General features: G+C 49.2%; 1 protein-coding gene across 1 annotated transcript in view; it reads right to left on the bottom strand.

Moving 5' to 3' along the window:
• LOC140728907 (complement component C7-like) overlaps nucleotides 1-19,362 on the bottom strand; it is a 101,630-nt gene that overhangs the window by 27,243 nt on the left and 55,025 nt on the right. The window contains 4 exon segments of the mRNA XM_073047995.1: nucleotides 3,482-3,648; nucleotides 12,101-12,111; nucleotides 12,114-12,222; nucleotides 19,105-19,348. Coding sequence (XP_072904096.1) covers nucleotides 3,482-3,648; nucleotides 12,101-12,111; nucleotides 12,114-12,222; nucleotides 19,105-19,348 — 531 coding nt within the window.

Below are 19,362 nucleotides of genomic sequence, written 5' to 3'. Positions count from 1 at the left end.
CATTGCGGACACTGACCAGCTGTTTGACGTGGACATTGCGGACACTGACCAGCTGTTTGACGTGGACATTGTGGACACTGACCAGCTGTTTGACGTGGACATTGTGGACACTGACCAGCTGTTTGATGTGGACATTGTGGACACTGACCAGCTGTTTGATGTGGACATTGTGGACACTGACCACCTGTTTGATGTGGACGTTGTGGACACTGACCAGCTGTTTGATGTGGACATTGTGGACACTGACCAGCTGTTTGATGTGGACGTTGTGGACACTGACCAGCTGTTTGATGTGGACATTGTGGGCACTGACCAGCTGTTTGATGTGCACATTGTGGACACTGACCTGTTTGATGTGGACATTGTGGACACGGACCAGCTGTTTGATGTGGACGTTGTGGGCACTGACCAGCTGTTTGATGTGCACATTGTGGACACTGACCTGTTTGATGTGGACATTGTGGACACGGACCAGCTGTTTGATGTGGACATTGTGGACACTGACCTGTTTGACGTGGACATTGTGGACACTGACCAGCTGTTTGATGTGGACATTGCGGACACTGACCAGCTGTTTGATGTGGACATTGTGGACACTGACCTGTTTGACGTGGACATTGTGGACACTGACCAGCTGTTTGATGTGGACATTGTGGACACTGACCTGTTTGATGTGGACATTGTGGACACTGACCTGTTTGACGTGGACATTGTGGACACTGACCTGTTTGACGTGGACATTGTGGACACTGACCAGCTGTGTGACGTGGACATTGTGGACACTGACCAGCTGTTTGATGTGGACATTGTGGACACTGACCAGCTGTTTGATGTGGACGTTGTGGACACTGACCAGCTGTTTGATGTGGACATTGTGGACACTGACCAGCTGTTTGATGTGGACATTGTGGACACTGACCAGCTGTTTGATGTGGACATTGTGGACACTGACCTGTTTGATGTGGACATTGTGGACACTGACCAGCTGTTTGATGTGGACATTGTGGACACTGACCTGTTTGATGTGGACATTGTGGACACTGACCAGCTGTTTGATGTGGACATTGTGGACACTGACCAGCTGTTTGATGTGGACATTGCGGACACTGACCAGCTGTTTGATGTGGACGTTGTGGACACTGACCTGTTTGATGTGGACATTGTGGACACTGACCAGCTGTTTGATGTGGACATTGTGGACACTGACCAGCTGTTTGACGTGGACATTGTGGACACTGACCAGCTGTTTGATGTGGACATTGTGGACACTGACCTGTTTGATGTGGACATTGTGGACACTGACCAGCTGTTTGATGTGGACATTGTGGACACTGACCAGCTGTTTGATGTGGACGTTGTGGACACTGACCTGTTTGATGTGGACGTTGTGGACACTGACCAGCTGTTTGATGTGGACATTGTGGACACTGACCAGCTGTTTGACGTGGACATTGTGGACACTGACCAGCTGTTTGATGTGGACATTGTGGACACTGACCTGTTTGATGTGGACGTTGTGGACACTGACCAGCTGTTTGATGTGGACGTTGTGGACACTGACCAGCTGTGTGATGTGGACATTGTGGACACTGACCAGCTGTTTGATGTGGACATTGCGGACACTGACCAGCTGTTTGATGTGGACGTTGTGGACACTGACCTGTTTGATGTGGACATTGTGGACACTGACCAGCTGTTTGATGTGGACATTGTGGACACTGACCAGCTGTTTGACGTGGACATTGTGGACACTGACCAGCTGTTTGATGTGGACGTTGTGGACACTGACCAGCTGTTTGATGTGGACATTGTGGACACTGACCTGTTTGATGTGGACATTGTGGACACTGACCTGTTTGATGTGGACATTGTGGACACTGACCAGCTGTTTGATGTGGACATTGTGGACACTGACCTGTTTGATGTGGACATTGTGGACACTGACCTGTTTGATGTGGACATTGTGGACACTGACCAGCTGTTTGATGTGGACATTGTGGAAACTGACCTGTTTGATGTGGACATTGTGGACACTGACCAGCTGTTTGATGTGGACATTGTGGACACTGACCAGCTGTTTGATGTGGACATTGCGGACACTGACCAGCTGTTTGATGTGGACGTTGTGGACACTGACCTGTTTGATGTGGACATTGTGGACACTGACCAGCTGTTTGATGTGGACGTTGTGGACACTGACCTGTTTGATGTGGACATTGTGGACACTGACCAGCTGTTTGACGTGGACATTGTGGACACTGACCAGCTGTTTGATGTGGACATTGTGGACACTGACCTGTTTGATGTGGACGTTGTGGACACTGACCAGCTGTTTGATGTGGACGTTGTGGACACTGACCAGCTGTGTGATGTGGACATTGTGGACACTGACCTGTTTGATGTGGACGTTGTGGACACTGACCAGCTGTTTGATGTGGACGTTGTGGACACTGACCAGCTGTGTGATGTGGACATTGTGGACACTGACCTGTTTGATGTGGACATTGTGGACACTGACCTGTTTGATGTGGACATTGTGGACACTGACCAGCTGTTTGATGTGGACATTGTGGACACTGACCAGCTGTTTGATGTGGACGTTGTGGACACTGACCAGCTGTTTGATGTGGACATTGTGGACACTGACCAGCTGTTTGATGTGGACATTGTGGACACTGACCAGCTGTTTGATGTGGACACTGACCAGCTGTTTGACGTGGACATTGTGGACACTGACCAGCTGTTTGACGTGGACGTTGTGGACACTGACCAGCTGTTTGATGTGGACACTGACCAGCTGTTTGATGTGGACGTTGTGTACACTGACCAGCTGTGTGATGTGGACGTTGTGGACACTGACCAGCTGTTTGACGTGGACGTTGTGGACACTGACCTGTTTGATGTGGACATTGTGGACACTGACCAGCTGTGTAATGTGGACGTTGTGGACACTGACCAGCTGTTTGATGTGCACATTGTGGACACTGACCAGCTGTGTGATGTGGACATTGTGGACACTGACCAGCTGTGTAATGTGGACGTTGTGGACACTGACCTGTGTGATGTGGACATTGTGGACACTGACCAGCTGTGTAATGTGGACATTGTGGACACTGACCAGCTGTGTAATGTGGACGTTGTGGACACTGACCAGCTGTTTGATGTGCACATTGTGGACACTGACCAGCTGTGTGATGTGGACATTGTGGACACTGACCAGCTGTGTAATGTGGACGTTGTGGACACTGACCAGCTGTGTGATGTGCACATTGTGGACACTGACCATCTGTTTGATGTGGACATTGTGGACACTGACCAGCTGTTTGATGTGGACATTGTGGACACTGACCAGCTGTGTGATGTGGACATTGTGGACACTGACCAGCTGTGTGATGTGGACATTGTGGACACTGACCAGCTGTGTGATGTGGACGTTGTGGACACTGACCAGCTGTGTAATGTGGACGTTGTGGACACTGACCTGCTGTTTGATGATGACGGGGTTGTGACTGACGGATCCGGCCCAGCGCTGGTACACGTCACTGTTGGCCTGAGGATTCCTCATGTCCACAAGGCTGAGGGCAGCGATGAAGGCAGCTCGTCCACCCACAGTGGTGGACAGGCCCTCTGCCTTCCCTGTACGACTGCCTGGAAAAAATCCAGGACACAGTTACTGTTCACAGTCCTGGGGAGGGGTGGTTCTGAGGGAGGGTCACACTGTGGGAGGGGGTGGTACTGAGGGAGGGTCACACTGTGGGAGAGGTGTTACTGAGGGAGGGTCACACTGTGGGAGGTGTGGTTCTGAGGGAGGGTCACACTGTGGGAGGGGGTGGTACTGAGGGAGGGTCACACTGTGGGAGAGGTGTTACTGAGGGAGGTTCACACTGTGGGAGGTGTGGTTCTGAGGGAGGGTCACATTGTGGGAGGGGTGGTACTGAGGGAGGGTCACACTGTGGGAGAGGTGTTACTGAGGGAGGTTCACACTGTGGGAGGTGTGGTTCTGAGGGAGGGTCACACTGTGGGAGGGGGTGGTACTGAGGGAGGGTCACACTGTGGGAGGGCGTCTACTGAGTGAGGGTCACACTGTGGGAGGGTGGTACCGAGGGAAAGTCACATTGTGGGAGGGGGTGGTACTGAGGGAGGGTCACACTGGAATGGGTGGTACTGAGGGAGGGTCACACTGTGGGAGGGGGTGTTACTGAGGGAGGGTCACATTGTGGGAGGGGGTGGTACTGAGGGAGGGTCACACTGGAATGGGTGTTACTGAGGGAGGGTCACACTGTGGGAGAGGTGTTACTGAGGGAGGTTCACACTGTGGGAGGTGTGGTTCTGAGGGAGGGTCACACTGTGGGAGGGGGTGGTACTGAGGGAGGGTCACACTGTGGGAGGGCGTCTACTGAGTGAGGGTCACACTGTGGGAGGGTGGTACCGAGGGAAAGTCACATTGTGGGAGGGGGTGGTACTGAGGGAGGGTCACACTGGAATGGGTGGTACTGAGGGAGGGTCACACTGTGGGAGGGGGTGTTACTGAGGGAGGGTCACATTGTGGGAGGGGGTGGTACTGAGGGAGGGTCACACTGGAATGGGTGGTACTGAGGGAGGGTCACACTGTGGGAGGGGGGTGGTACTGAGGGAGGGTCACACTGTGGGAGGTGTGGTTCTGAGGGAGGGTCACACTGTGGGAGGGGGTGGTACTGAGGGAGGGTCACACTGTGGGAGGGCGTCTACTGAGTGAGGGTCACACTGTGGGAGGGTGGTACCAAGGGAAAGTCACATTGTGGGAAGGGGTGGTACCGAGGGAGGGTCACACTGCGGGATGGGAGGTACCGAGGGAGGGGCGGTACCGAGGGAGGGTCACACTGCGGGATGGGAGGTACCGAGGGAGGGGCGGGTACCGAGGGAGGGTCACGCTGTGGGAGGGGCAGGACTGAGGGAGGGGCAATACCGAGGGAGGGTCACTCTGTGGGAGGGGCGGTTCTGAGGGAGGGTCATGCTGTGGGATGGGAGGTACCGAGGGAGGGTCACACTGTGGGAGGGTCACTGTGGGAGGGGTGTAGAGAGCATGGGTCACACTGGGAGGGTTGTAGAGAGGGAGGGTCACTGTGGGAGGGGTGTAGAGAGGGAGGGTCACACTGGGAGGGTTGTAGAGAGGGAGGGTCACTGCAGGAGGGGTGTAGAGAGGGAGGGTCACACTCGAGGGTGAGTGTCACACTACGAGGGGTGGTACCACACAACCCACCACTCTGTATAAGTAAAATACCTCTACTTGCCTCCAATCACTTAATAATTATGCCCTCTGGTATTAGCCATTCACACTCTAGGGGGAAAAGTCCCTGGCTGTCTAATCTGTCTATGCCTTTTATCATTTGGTACACCTCCATCAAGTCACCTCTCATCCCCCTTCATTCCAAGAGAAAAGCTCATACTCACTCACCCTATCCTCAAAAACTGTGCTCTCTAATCCCTGCAAATCTCCTCTGCACCCTCTCCAAAGCTTCCACATCCTTCCTATAATGAGGTGACCAGAACTGGACAGAATGAGATGTGAGATCATTGGTTGTGGGAACATCTCAATAGAATGAGTGTAGTTATTCTCTTGTGTTCAAGAGCCTGATGGTTGTGGGGTCGTAACCATCCCTGAACCTGGTGGTGTGAGTCCTGAGGCTCCTGATGGCAGCAACAAGTGTGGTGTGGTTTTACAGAGCCACAACATTATCTCACGTCTCTTGAACTCAGCCTCCTGACTAATGAAGGCAAACACATCATTTGGCTTCTTAATAACCCTGTCAACTTGTGTGACAACTTTGTGGGATCTATGGACATGGACTGGGATCTATGGACATGGACCTCATGATCTCTCTGCCTCTACACTGCTAAGAATCCTGCCATTAACCCTGCATGACCTTCCCAAGTGAATCACTTCACACTTTGCCAGGTTGAACGCCATCTGTCAGTTCTCCGCCCAGCTCTGCATCCTGTCAACGTTCCTTTGCAGCCCATGTACCACAGCACAAGGGGATACAATAACGGAGTGCAGAAGGAAGTGTTACAATTACTGAGAAGGTGTGGTGCAGGATCATAACGAGGTAGATGGTGAAACTGAGAATTCATTTCTAATACATACAAGTAATTTCTTCAGTCCTGTAAAGATCAAGGATCAACTATTCATTTATGGGTATAGGAAATTTCCTGTGGTGTGTGGCTCAGAGAGTGAAACACAACAAAAAACAAAATTCAACAATTACAAAGAATAAAGAATCATATAAATGAATTATATAAATTATACAAAGGATAGAGAATTATATAATCATATAAATAGTATATTGATGTATCAGTATTACAGTGGAGTAAAGGAAATTATAGAGGCATGAGCGAGGAGTTGGCTAGAGTCGATCGGAAAACAACACTGGCAGGGATGATGGCAGAGCAACAATGGATACAGGATACACACAACCCAAAGAGGAAGAACTATTCTAAAAGCAAGATGACACAACCATGGCTAACAAGAGAAGTCAAGGCCAAAGGGAGGGCATATAATAGAGCAAAAATTAGTGGGACAATGGAGGATTGGAAAGATTAAAAGAGATGTGAGAGTGGATACTGGACTGCTGGAAAACAATGCCGGAGAGTTAGTAATGGGGGACAATGAAATGGTGGATGAATTGAATAAGTATTTTGCATCAGTCTTCACTGTGAAAGACACTAACAGTATGGTGGAAGTTCCAGGCGTCAGGGGTCATGGGCTGTGTGAAGTTGCCATAACTAAAGAGTAGGTTCTTGGGAAACTGAAAGGTCTGAAGGTAGATGAGTCACCTGAAGCCGATAATGTACACTCCAGGGTTCTGAAAGAGGTGGCTGAAGAGATTGTGGAGGCATTAGTAATTATCGTTCAAGAATCACTGGATTCTGGAATGGATCCTGAAGACAGAAAAATGGAAAAATGTTGCTCCATTTTTCAAGAAGGGAGAGAAGCAGAAGAAAGGAAACTATTGGCCAGTTAGTCCAACCTCAGTGGTTCAGTAGTTGGGAAGATGTTGGATCATTAAGGATGAGGTCTTTGGAATTCAGAAGTATGAGGGGTAACCTCATCAAATCCTATCGAATGATGAAAGGCCTTGATAGAATGGATGTGTAAAGGATGCTTCCTATGGTAGAGGAGTCTAAGACCAGAGGACACAGCCTTAAACTAGAGGAGTGTCCTTTTAGAACAGAGATGAGGAGGAATTTCTTTAGCCAGAGAGTGGTGAATCTGTGGAAATTTTGCCACAGGCTTGTCATATGAAGAGCATCTGATGGCTCTGGGCCTGTATTCACCAGAATTCAGAAGAATAGTGAAAGGCCTTGACAGAGTGGATGTGGAGAGGATCTGTCCTATGGTGGGAGAGTCTAGGAACAGAATAGAGGGACGTTCTTTTAGAATGGAAATGAGGGGGAATTTCTTTAGCCTGAGAGTGGTAAATCTGTAGAATTCTTAACCACAGGCAGCTGTAGAGGTCAAGTCTTTATGTATTTTTAAAGCAGAGGTGATAGATTCTTGATTGGTCAGGGCATGAAGGGATATGGGGAGAAGGCAGGAGATTGGGGTTGAGAGGAAAATTGGATCAGCCATGATGAAATAGCAGAGCAGATTTGATGGGCCAAATGGCCTAGTTCTACTCCTATATCTTCTGGTCTTAGAAACATAATGATCTATATATGCATTAAATAAGCTAAAAAAGTTCAGAGGTTAGAGTACAGTTATGGAATAAAATGTGTGCCAATATATAAACTCCAGTATGTAATTACAATGTAAACAACATTATAAAACGAGGTTTAATGTGGTTACAGTGCACAGCAGTGACTGAGGAGGACCACAACCTTGTCGTGGTTTGGAGGGTTGCGTGCCTCAGTGTCCCGGAGAGCGGTGCTGGCCAGAGTCAGGCCTAGTGCTAAGGGTAGAGGCCAGACGAAGAGCGGTCCACCATTCCTGCAACCCTGACTGGTCAAACAAAACTGTTATGGAAACAGCAATGACGATTCCTTCTACGTCTGTGTGTGACAGTATTGGCTGAGGACAGGCAGAGGTGGAGGGCCTCGTTGCTGCTCTAAACGTCAGTGGTGTAATAAGCAGTAAGTAAGACCCAGGTAATAGATAGAGGCGGTGGGGTGCTAACGACAACGGTTAACTGCCTGGGGAAAGAAACTTTTAAGATGGTGTGGTTTTTGTTTTAATAGCCCTATAGAACTCTTCAGAAGGGAGCTTTTGGAAGAGGCAGTTTGCAGGGTGCCCACAATGACTTTTCTTGTCCGTTGCCTTGTCCTGGACACATACAAGCCCCTCAGTGATGGTAGACAGCCGCCGATAACTTTTTCTGCTGACCTGACAGTTCACTATAGTTTTTATATTGTGAGAGGATTTACCATTTACCTGTGCCATACACCTCATGCATTTTGAATTATATTGTGGTAAGTATTCAGTCCATGATGACAAGCGAGAACACCTTGTTTATCTCAACTGATGTTTTTTATTGCGGCAAGAATTAAACCAGACCAGGCACTAGGACCCAGGGAGATAACCCCCCCCCCCCCCCCCAGTCACATACAGATGGGGGAGGGAATTATTACACACCCCAGTTACCTCAGTCAGGGTGACCCACAAGCACACGTGAGGATAGCTGTATAACCAGAGCTAAAGTGTAACAATAAGTGAACTTCAACAACCCACCATAATTCCACAACAGCATTTTAAAACAAGAACAGTAAATAACCCTGGCCAATTGAAATGCTAGGCTGGGGATGTCGACCTCACGCTCTGCCCCCGGAGAGCCACCATATTTATTAACTAACTTTATTTTATAAACTTATTAATGGTAATACTTTGTTTTATATGCATTGTGGACTGGAGGAATGTGTTTTGTTTATTTGTACAGTCATATTGCAATAAACATGAACTTGAGGAATTCACCAAATCAGAGAGTAATGGATACGATACGAGGTGAGAAGATCAGATAGTAATGGATATGATACGAAGGAGAAGATCAGACAGTAATGGATATATGATACGAGGTGAGAAGATCAGACAGTAATGGAAATGATAGGAAGGAGAAGATCAGACTGTAATGGATATGATACGAGGTGAGAAGATCAGACAGTAATGGATATGATATGAAGGAGATCAGACAGTAATGGATATGATAGGATGTGAAAAGATCAGACAGTAATGGAAATGATAGGATGTGAAAAGATCAGACAGTAATGGATATGATAGGATGTGAGAAGATCAGGCAGTAATGGATATGATGTGAAAAGATCAGACAGTAATGGAAATGATAGGATGTGAAAAGATCAGACAGTAATGGATATGATGTGATGTGAGAAGATCAGACAGTAATGGATATGATGTGATGTGAGAAGATCAGACAGTAATGGATATGATACGAAGGAGAAGATCAGACAGTAATGGATATGATAGGATGTGAAAAGATCAGACAGTAATGGAAATGATAGGATGTGAAAAGATCAGACAGTAATGGAAATGATAGGATGTGAAAAGATCAGACAGTAATGGAAATGATAGGATGTGAAAAGATCAGACAGTAATGGAAATGATAGGATGTGAAAAGATCAGACAGTAATGGATATGATAGGATGTGAGAAGATCAGACAGTAATGGATATGATGTGATGTGAGAAGATCAGACAGTAATGGAAATGATAGGATGTGAAAAGATCAGACAGTAATGGATATGATAGGATGTGAAAAGATCAGACAGTAATGGATATGATAGGATGTGAGAAGATCAGGCAGTAATGGATATGATACGAAGGAGAAGATCAGACAGTAATGGATATGATGTGATGTGAGAAGATCAGACAGTAATGGATATGATACGAAGGAGAAGATCAGACAGTAATGGATATGATACGAAGGAGAAGATCAGACAGTAATGGATATGATGTGATGTGAGAAGATCAGACAGTAATGGATATGATGTGGTGTGAAAAGAACAGACAGTAATGGATATGATGTGATGTGAGAAGATCAGACAGTAATGGATATGATGTGATGTGAGAAGATCAGACAGTAATGGATATGATGTGATGTGAGAAGATCAGACAGTAATGGATATGATGTGATGTGAAAAGATCAGACAGTAATGGATATGATGTGATGTGAGAAGATCAGACAGTAATGGATATGATGTGATGTGAAAAGATCAGACAGTAATGGATATGATGTGATGTGAGAAGATCAGACAGTAATGGATATGATAGGATGTGAGAAGATCAGACAGTAATGGATATGATGTGATGTGAGAAGATCAGACAGTAATGGATATGATAGGATGTGAGAAGGTCAGACAGTAATGGATATGATGTGATGTGAGAAGATCAGACAGTAATGGATATGATAGGATGTGAGAAGATCAGACAGTAATGGATATGATAGGATGTGAGAGGATCAGACAGTAATGGATATGATAGGATGTGAGAGGATCAGACAGTAATGGATATGATAGGATGTGAGAGGATCAGACAGTAATGGATATGATAGGATGTGAGAGGATAAGACAGTAATGGATATGATAGGATGTGAGGGGATCAGACAGTAATGGATATGATGTGATGTGAGAAGATCAGACAGTAATGGATATGATGTGATGTGAAAAGATCAGACAGTAATGGATATGATAGGATGTGAGAAGATCAGACAGTAATGGATATGATGTGATGTGAAAAGATCAGACAGTAATGGAAATGATAGGATGTGAAAAGATCAGACAGTAATGGATATGATGTGATGTGAGAAGATCAGACAGTAATGGATATGATGTGATGTGAAAAGATCAGACAGTAATGGATATGATGTGATGTGAGAAGATCAGACAGTAATGGATACAATGCGAGGTGAGAAGATCAGACAGTAATGGATACAATGCGAGGTGAGAAGATCAGACAGTAATAGATACAATGCGAGGTGAGAAGATCAGACAGTAATGGATACAATGCGAGGTGAGAAGATCAGATAGTAATGGATATGATACGAAGGAGAAGATCAGACAGCAATGGATATGATACGAGGTGAGAAGATCAGACAGTAATGGATACAATGCGAGGTGAGAAGATCAGACAGTAATGGATACAATGCGAGGTGAGAAGATCAGACAGTAATGGATACAATGCGAGGTGAGAAGATCAGATAGTAATGGATATGATACAAAGGAGAAGATCAGACAGTAATGGATATATGATACAAGGTGAGAAGATCAGACAGTAATGGATATGATATGATACGAAGGAGATGATCAGACAGTAATGGATACGATGCGAGGTGAGAAGATCAGACAGTAATGGATATGATACAATGTGAGAAGATCAGACAGTAATGGATATATGATACAAGGTGAGATGATCAGACAGTAATGGATACGATGCGAGGTGAGAAGATCAGACAGTAATGGATATGATACAATGTGAGAAGATCAGACAGTAATGGATACAATGCGAGGTGAGAAGATCAGACAATAATGGATATGATACGAAGGAGATGATCAGACAGTAATGGATACAATGCGAGGTGAGAAGATTAGACAATAATGGCTGATATGATGTGATGTGAGAAGATGGCCATGGGGACAGGTCGAGCCCAGACTCTATCCTCCAACAGTCTGTGCCCTGATAAGGAAGGGAAGCCAAGGGAGCTGGAGGCTGAATACCCTTCATCTTCTAGTCTTCTTTACTGTCTACCTGCACTGCACCTCTCCACACTGCCTATTACCTCTGGTTCCCCTTCTTCCCTTTGTCCCATGCTCCACTCTTCTCTCCTATCAGATTCCTTCTTTTTCAGCCATTTACCCCCTTCTACCTATCACCTCCCAGCTTCTTACTTTATCCCCCTCCCCTCCTCACCTATCACCTGCCAGCTTGACCTCCTTTCCCTCCCCCCACCTCATTCGGGCTTCTTCCCCCTGCCTTTCCGGCTCAGGGAGGGGAGGGGCTTGGAGAGGAATGGGCTACAAGCAGACTGCGGCTCTGTGGAGATGAAATGAAAGCTCGTTTCTTCAGCGACCGTGATCATCCCCAGAGGGCATGCAGGTACCTGAAGGCGGGGTCGCCCTTACCCAAGGCAGTCTGGCAGTCTGGAGAGCATTCTGGTAACTCCTGCACTTCTCGCTGTGGTACTTGATGATGAACAGGTTGATGGAGGTCTGTGAGCATCTCGACATATCCTCCTTCGTGATCCCTGCGGAGAAAAGGCCACTTTGTGAGCAACAGCAGATCCATCCAATTGTACAAATGAGGGTGGGAGAGCCCTTGAGACCCACACTTCTGCCAACACAAGGGCTTGCCTCTCAGAAGACCCGCACACGACGGTTCAATTCAACAGTTTATTTACAACACCAATACACAAGGTAAGTCATTCAATATTTACAGTGAGTGTACTCAAGTTAAAAAATGGTTACTACCCGTCTATAAAACTGTCTACACCGCGGGGGACCAGGGCTCTCGGAAATCTCCCACTGTGCCCGCTGTGACCACGTGCTCCGTCTCCGAGGACAGCCAGGCACGGACATCTCCTCGGAAAAGGGGCAAGCAGTCGGCCCGGGCACACCCTCCACCCTCCACCTTCCGCCACCTAGACCCGTGAATGGCCATCTTGCCCAAGCCCAGGAGATCCCCCCCACCCCGCCCCTTCCGAACAGGATAAGGATCACGGGACTGAAGTGCAACCAGAACCTGAGGATCCCCTTCAGACACTCAAACAGGGGCTGCAACCTCTCACACTCCACCGGCGTGGTACACCGACTGCTCCCGGACACAGAATGGACAGGTGGACGGGGTGTCGGTGACCCTGTTGTACGGTACTGCCCGACGCAACACCTTCCACCCAGGCCCCCAAGGTACGTGGGAAGGACCCCTGCATAAAGAGACTTCCACTGGGGACCTCCTCCACTGCCAGATGGTAACACGGACCGCCAAGGTGAGTCCAGTCGGCAGACAAAGGTGAGCAGGAGCGGCCCGTACAAGAAGCGCTTCAGAACATCACGGACTGGCTGCCCTCTGCGATCGGAAGACTCGGCACCGCAGCAGACACCCAGTGCCTCCTATGCCCCAGAATGTGCCCACCAGCCTCTTCTGGGTCCCGGACAAAAGAAGTGGGCAGGACTAAAGTAATCAGCCGGCACCATATCAAGGAGACAAAAGCCACCCCCACCTGCCATACGAGATCGCACGGAGGAGGCCTGACCAGCGTCCCAGCTGGGCGGAGATCTTTGTCTCCAAATCCTGCCAGTTCATCGGCCAGGCCTCCTCGGTCGAGCTCAGGTCGACCCCCAAGTAGAGGGGGTGCGTGGTGCTCCACACAAAGAGCCTCAGCCCCTCGGGCAGGGAGTCCACCTGCCACTGAACCACCATGAGGCCTGCAGAGGACGCGGCCGAGAAGATCTGCTGGCAGTCTCGCACCCTCTGTAAATCAACCAGGTCGGTGACCATGAGGAGAACGTCATCAGCATATACCGAAAGGACAACCTTCATGCAAACAGAGTACAGCTGCCCCGACATGGGGTACCCCTGACACAACCCTCCCAAAGCACAAGGGCGCCGTCAAGGACCCAGTAATCTTAACGAGGCAACCCCCAGCTGTGAACAACAGTCAAACCGAGCCCGAATACTTGCTAAGTTCCAAAAAGGTACTCGTGGTCCACCCTGCCAAATAAGAACATAAGAAATAGGAGCAGGAGGAGGCCATCCGGCCCATTGAGCCTGCTCCGCCATTCAATCTGGCCACAGACTCATCCCCACCTACCTGCCTTTTCCCCATGACCTTTGTCCCCTACTATGCAAAAATCCATCCAACCTTGTATTAAATATATTTACTGAGGTAACCTCCATTGCTTCATTGGGCAGAAAATTCCACAGATTCACCAATCTCCGGGAAAAGCAGTTCCTCCTCATCCCCATTCTAAATCTTCTCCCCAGAATCTTGAGGCTATGTCCCCTAGTTCTAGTCTCACCTACCAGTGGAAACAACTTTCCTCTCTCTATCTTATCTATCCCTTTCATAATTTTATATGTTTCTATAAGATCTCCTCTCATTCTTCTGAATTCCAGCAAGTACAGTCCCAGGCAACTCAATCTCTCCTCACAGTCTAACCCCCTCATCTCTGGAATCAACCCGGTGAACCTCCTCTGTACCGCCTCCAAAGCCAGTATATCCTTCTTCAAATAAGACCAGAACTGCACACAGTGCTCCAGGTGCAGCCTCACCAGTCCCCTGTACAGTCGCAGCATAACCTCCCTGCTCTTAAATTAAATTCCTCCAGCAACAGGGGCCAACATTCCATTTGCCTGCTGCTCCTGCAAACCAACCTTTTGTGATTCATGCACAAACACTCCCGAGTCCCTCTGCACAGCAGCATGCTGCAACTTTTTACCATTTAAATAATAACCTGCTCTTCCATTTTTCCTTTCAAAGTGGGTGACCTCGCATTTACCAACATTGTACTCCATCTGCCAGACCCTTGCCCACTCACTTAACTAATCTATATCTCTCTGCAGACTCTCCATATTTTCTGCACCATTTACTTTCTCTTGGTCAAAGGAGAGAAGGATGACTGACAGATCAGCCTCTCGGCACAGGTAGATGAGATCCCGGACAAAGTGAATATTGTCCTGGAACAAACACACCTGTGACCTTGTAGACTGATCAGGGTGGACTACTTCAGGGAGCATGGAGCCCATTGGCCGTCGCCTCCGCGCTAGCTGAAGTAGTCCATCATGATCGGTACTCAATGTGGATCTTGTACTCCGCACTGAGGAGGGATAGTGGGTGCCAATATCGCAGGCTACAGAGATCTCCCTTCTTTGGCAGCAGGGCCACGACTGCTCTGGGCCAAGAGAGGGACATCTCACCCGTCGTCATGCTCTCCCCCAATACCCCTGCATAACCAGCCTCCAGGATGTCCCAGAAGGCCCGGAGAAACTCCACCATTAACCCATCTAGTCCCAGGGACTTGCCTCTCTGTAGTTGGTTGAGGGCACTGGTCACTGAGGGCTGACACTTGGTAAGTCCTCCCACAGAGCCCTGCGTGCATCCTCACTGCACAGGTCCAGCTAGAATAGACCTTCATAAAAGGAATGGACGACTGCGACAATTCTCATCCTCTGCCAGTAACTCCACTAGCTGCCTGCGGACACTCCTCCGCCTATGGAGAGAGGATCCCACCCATCTGGGCAGCGCATTCAGCTCCGCCACACCAGGCAACCGGCCACACAGAAGCTGGTGACACCCGGGAGACAGGCGCCCTAGAGATAGAGACTTGGTCAATCCATGAGCCTCCACCCTCTCTGCAGCTCCTTGAGAAAGCACAGAGGTCAAGGTGAAGGCCCCGCCAGACTCGACCAAGCCGATGACACGACCCGCTCCCGGAGCAGCCTCACCGATGCTTGGTACCCTGAGGGCCGGTGTGATCCCTTTCTTCGATGGTGGTTAAAATCACCCCCCATGATAACGCACTCGCTGTGATCCATCGACCCCAGCAATGAAGACACCTCTCCAAGCAGCCGCGCCTGCAACAGGCGGGGCTCAGGGGCGTACGCATTGACAAAGTGCATTGGTACGCGTCCTGATGCACAGCGAGGTGAAGCAGATGGCCTCGCACGAGTTGCTGAACCTGCAAAGTCTCAGGCTGGAAAAAGGGGGCCAACAAGATGGCCACCCCGCTGGAAGTGGAGCTGAGGTGACCCCCCCCCCCTCCCCCACCATTCCAGGAGCCAGGTGGACTCGTCTCTGGGAACGGTGCGGTGTCCTGTAAGAAGCTCATCCCGGAAGACGGAGAGATGAAGGAATCTGTGGAGAGCCCCCCACTACCATTGATGTTAAGGGTCGTCACATTGAACTTCATGACGCCTTATTGAAACCCCTCACCGGAGTCCCTGGAAGAAGGATCAGAGCTCTCCTTTGAGCCCTCTCTTGTCTTCTCCAGGGCTTCCAGGAGTCTCTTAAACTGGTACCTCTCCTTATGGGTCACCTAAGATACCCTCCCCTCCCGGATCGACTGGGCGACCTCTTCCAGACCCGACCGTCGATCAGTGGCCAACTGGGCCTTGAAAGGTTTCCTCCAGTAATCCATCACAAATTGTCGGGTATCCTCCAGAGAGGAGGGCCGCGACTCAGTGTTGGGGTCAAGGAAGTCTGCCACCTTGGCTTCAAAAGAGTCCTCCTCACTGCATTGAATGCTCTCGTCACCCTCCAAGCAGTCATTGTCTGCACCCGATGTGACCACCTCACTCCTCACCACAGCCCCACCATGGGCTCTATCCCATCCCCAGGACCAGTGAACGAGGGAGTGGATCCAGAATCCACAGCCAGGATACCAGCTTGCTGGACCGTACCCATCTCCACACCCTCCACACCCTCCCCGGAAACAGCACTGTGAGAGTCCGCAACCTCCTCAGCCCTTGGGACACACTCCAGCAGCCGGCTCGCTACACGGGATAGCAATTCAGGGCTGCTCCCGTTCCCCTTGGAGACAATAGACAATAGGTGCAGAAGTAGACCATTCGGCCCTTTGAGCCTGCACCGCCATTCTGAGATCATGGCTGATCATCTACTATCAATACCCGGTTCCTGCCTTGTCCCCATATCCCTTGATTCCCCTATCCATAAGATACCTATCTAGCTCCTTCTTGAAAGTATCCAGAGAATTGGCCTCCACTGCCTTCCAAGGCAGTGCATTCCAGACCCCCACAACTCTCTGGGAGAAGAAGTTTTTCCTTAACTCTGTCCTAAATGACCTACCCCTTATTCTCAAACCATGCCCTCTGGTACTGGACTCTCCCAGCATCTGGAACATATTTCCTGCCTCTATCTTGTCCAATCCCTTAATAATCTTATATGTTGCAATCAGATTCCCTCTCAATCTCCTTAATTCCAGCGTGTACAAGCCCAGTCTCTCTAACCTCTCTGCGTAAGACAGTCCGGACATCCCAGGAATTAACCTTGTGAATCTACGCTGCACTTCCTCTATAGCCAGGATGTCCTTCCTTAACCCTGGAGACCAAAACTGTACACAATACTCCAGGTGTGGTCTCACTAGGGCCCTGTACAAATGCAAAAGGATTTCCTTGCTCTTGTACTCAATTCCCTTTGTAATAAAGGCCAACATTCCATTAGCCTTCTTCACTGCCTGCTGCACTTGCTCATTCACCTTCAGTGATTGATGAACAAGGACTCCTAGATCTCTTTGTATTTCTCCCTTACCGAACTCTACACCGTTCAGATAATAATCTGCCTTCCTGTTCTTACTCCCAAAGTGGATAACCTCACACTTATTCACATTAAATGTCATCTGCCAAGTATCTGCCCACTCACTCAGCCTATCCAAGTCACCCTGAATTCTCCTAACATCCTCATCACATGTCACACTGCCACCCAGCTTAGTATCATCAGCAAACTTGCTGATGTTATTCTCAATGCCTTCATTTAAATCATTGATGTAAATCATAAACAGCTGTGGTCCCAATACCGAGCCCTGTGGCACCCCACTAGTCACCACCTGCCATTCCGAGAAACACCCATTCACTGTTACCCTTTGCTTTCTATCTGCCAACCAGTTTTCTATCCATGTCAATATCTTCCCCCCAATGCCATGAGCTCTGATTTTACCCACCAATCTCCTATGTGGGACCTTATCAAATGCCTTCTGAAAATCGAGGTACACTACATCCACTGGATCTCCCTTGTCAAACTTCCTGGTTACATCCTCGAAAAATTCCAATAGATTAGTCAAGTATGATTTGCCCTTGGTAAATCCATGCTGGCTCAGCCCAATCCTATCACTGCTATCTAGATATGCCACTATTTCATCTTTAATAATGGGCTCTAGCATCTTCCCCACTATTGATGTTAAGCTGACAGGATGATAGTTCTCTGTTTTCTCCCTCCCTCCTTTCTTAAAAAGTGGGATAACAATAGCCATTCTCCAATCCTCAGGAACTGATCCTGAATCTAAGGAACATTGGAAAATGATTACCAATGCATCCGCAATTTCCAGGGCCACCTCCTTTAGTACCCTAGGATGCAGACCATCTGGACCTGGGGATTTGTCAGCCTTCAGTCCCATCAGTCTACTCATCACCGTTTCCTTCCTAATGTCAATCTGTTTCATTTCCTCTGTTACCCTATGTCCTTGGCCCATCCATACATCTGGGAGATTGCTTGTGTCTTACCTAGTGAAGATGGATCTAAAGTACTTATTAAATTCTTCTGCCATTTCTCTGTTTCCCATAACAATTTCACCCAATTCATTCTTCAAGGGCCTAACGTTGTTCTTAACTATCCGCTTTCTCTTCACATACCTAAAAAAGCTTTTGCTATCATCCTTTATATTCCTGGCTAGCTTGCGTTCGTACCTAATTTTTTCTCCCCGTATTGCCTTTTTAGACAAAATGCTCCTCAGCGGGGCATGGCCTCAACTGAGGCAGCAATCTGGGAAACCAATCCCACTGGTGACCCTGTACCCACAGGCGACCCCTGTTCATGGGGCTCTGCCTCTTCCCAGGGAATTTGCACTCTGGGTTCGCTGCCTCCCCACACCTCCTCTACAGTGGTGCCTCTCACCAGCCCAGGGGATGCATGTTCAGGAGATGCCACCCTACAAAGGGCCCCTGCTCAACAGAGCTATCTTCCAGCTTGGAGGGGACATACTCTGCACGTATAGCCTTTACTGGGAGTAAACCCTCCTCCTCCTCCCCCTCTTCTGGTCCCTGATCTACGGTCTCAGGGGACACATCCCTCTGCTGGTTCAGGCCACAGATATGCTGAGGCACATTGATCTCCACTACAGAGGCGTCCTCAGCCTCCGGCACTACCTGCCCTCTCCTGACGTCCCCGGGCTCTGGCCGGATTTCCGGAGCCACAGGACCCTCCGGACGGGTCAGCTGAGAGTTGGGGGAAGGGGAGAAGGGAGTGGACAGAAGGTCAGAGGGGATGTGGAGGGGTGAGGGGGAAGGGGGAGGTGTGGGGGGATGAAGGGCAAGGTGAGGGGTGAGGGTTGGAATCTGGGGAAGGTGAGGTAGAGGGGCGAGGGTGCCTGGGGCGGTGAGGGGGTATCACGGCCCTTACCCACGTTGCTGAGTCGCTCCTTGTCGATGAGGAAGAGCAGGCGGTAGCGGCCGCCCAGGGCGCCGCGCCGGAGGTAGTGGGTGCCATAGAGCTCGATGAGGCGGCGGTAGGCGTTTCGCTCGTAGACGGCGGGGAGCTGCAGCAGCTCGCGGTGGAAAGCGCTCGGTAAAGGCAGCTGGTCCGGCCTCTCGTTGCTAAACTGCGCCACCTCCACCTCATTCTCCACCTTCAGGTACATCTGCTCCTGCGGGTGGTGAG

This window comes from Hemitrygon akajei, chromosome 6 (genome assembly GCF_048418815.1).
Source record: "Hemitrygon akajei chromosome 6, sHemAka1.3, whole genome shotgun sequence".
Classification (NCBI taxonomy): Eukaryota; Metazoa; Chordata; class Chondrichthyes; order Myliobatiformes; family Dasyatidae; genus Hemitrygon; species Hemitrygon akajei.
The sequence above is the reverse complement of the archived record's forward strand: the minus strand, read 5'-3'. Positions and strand labels throughout refer to the sequence as shown.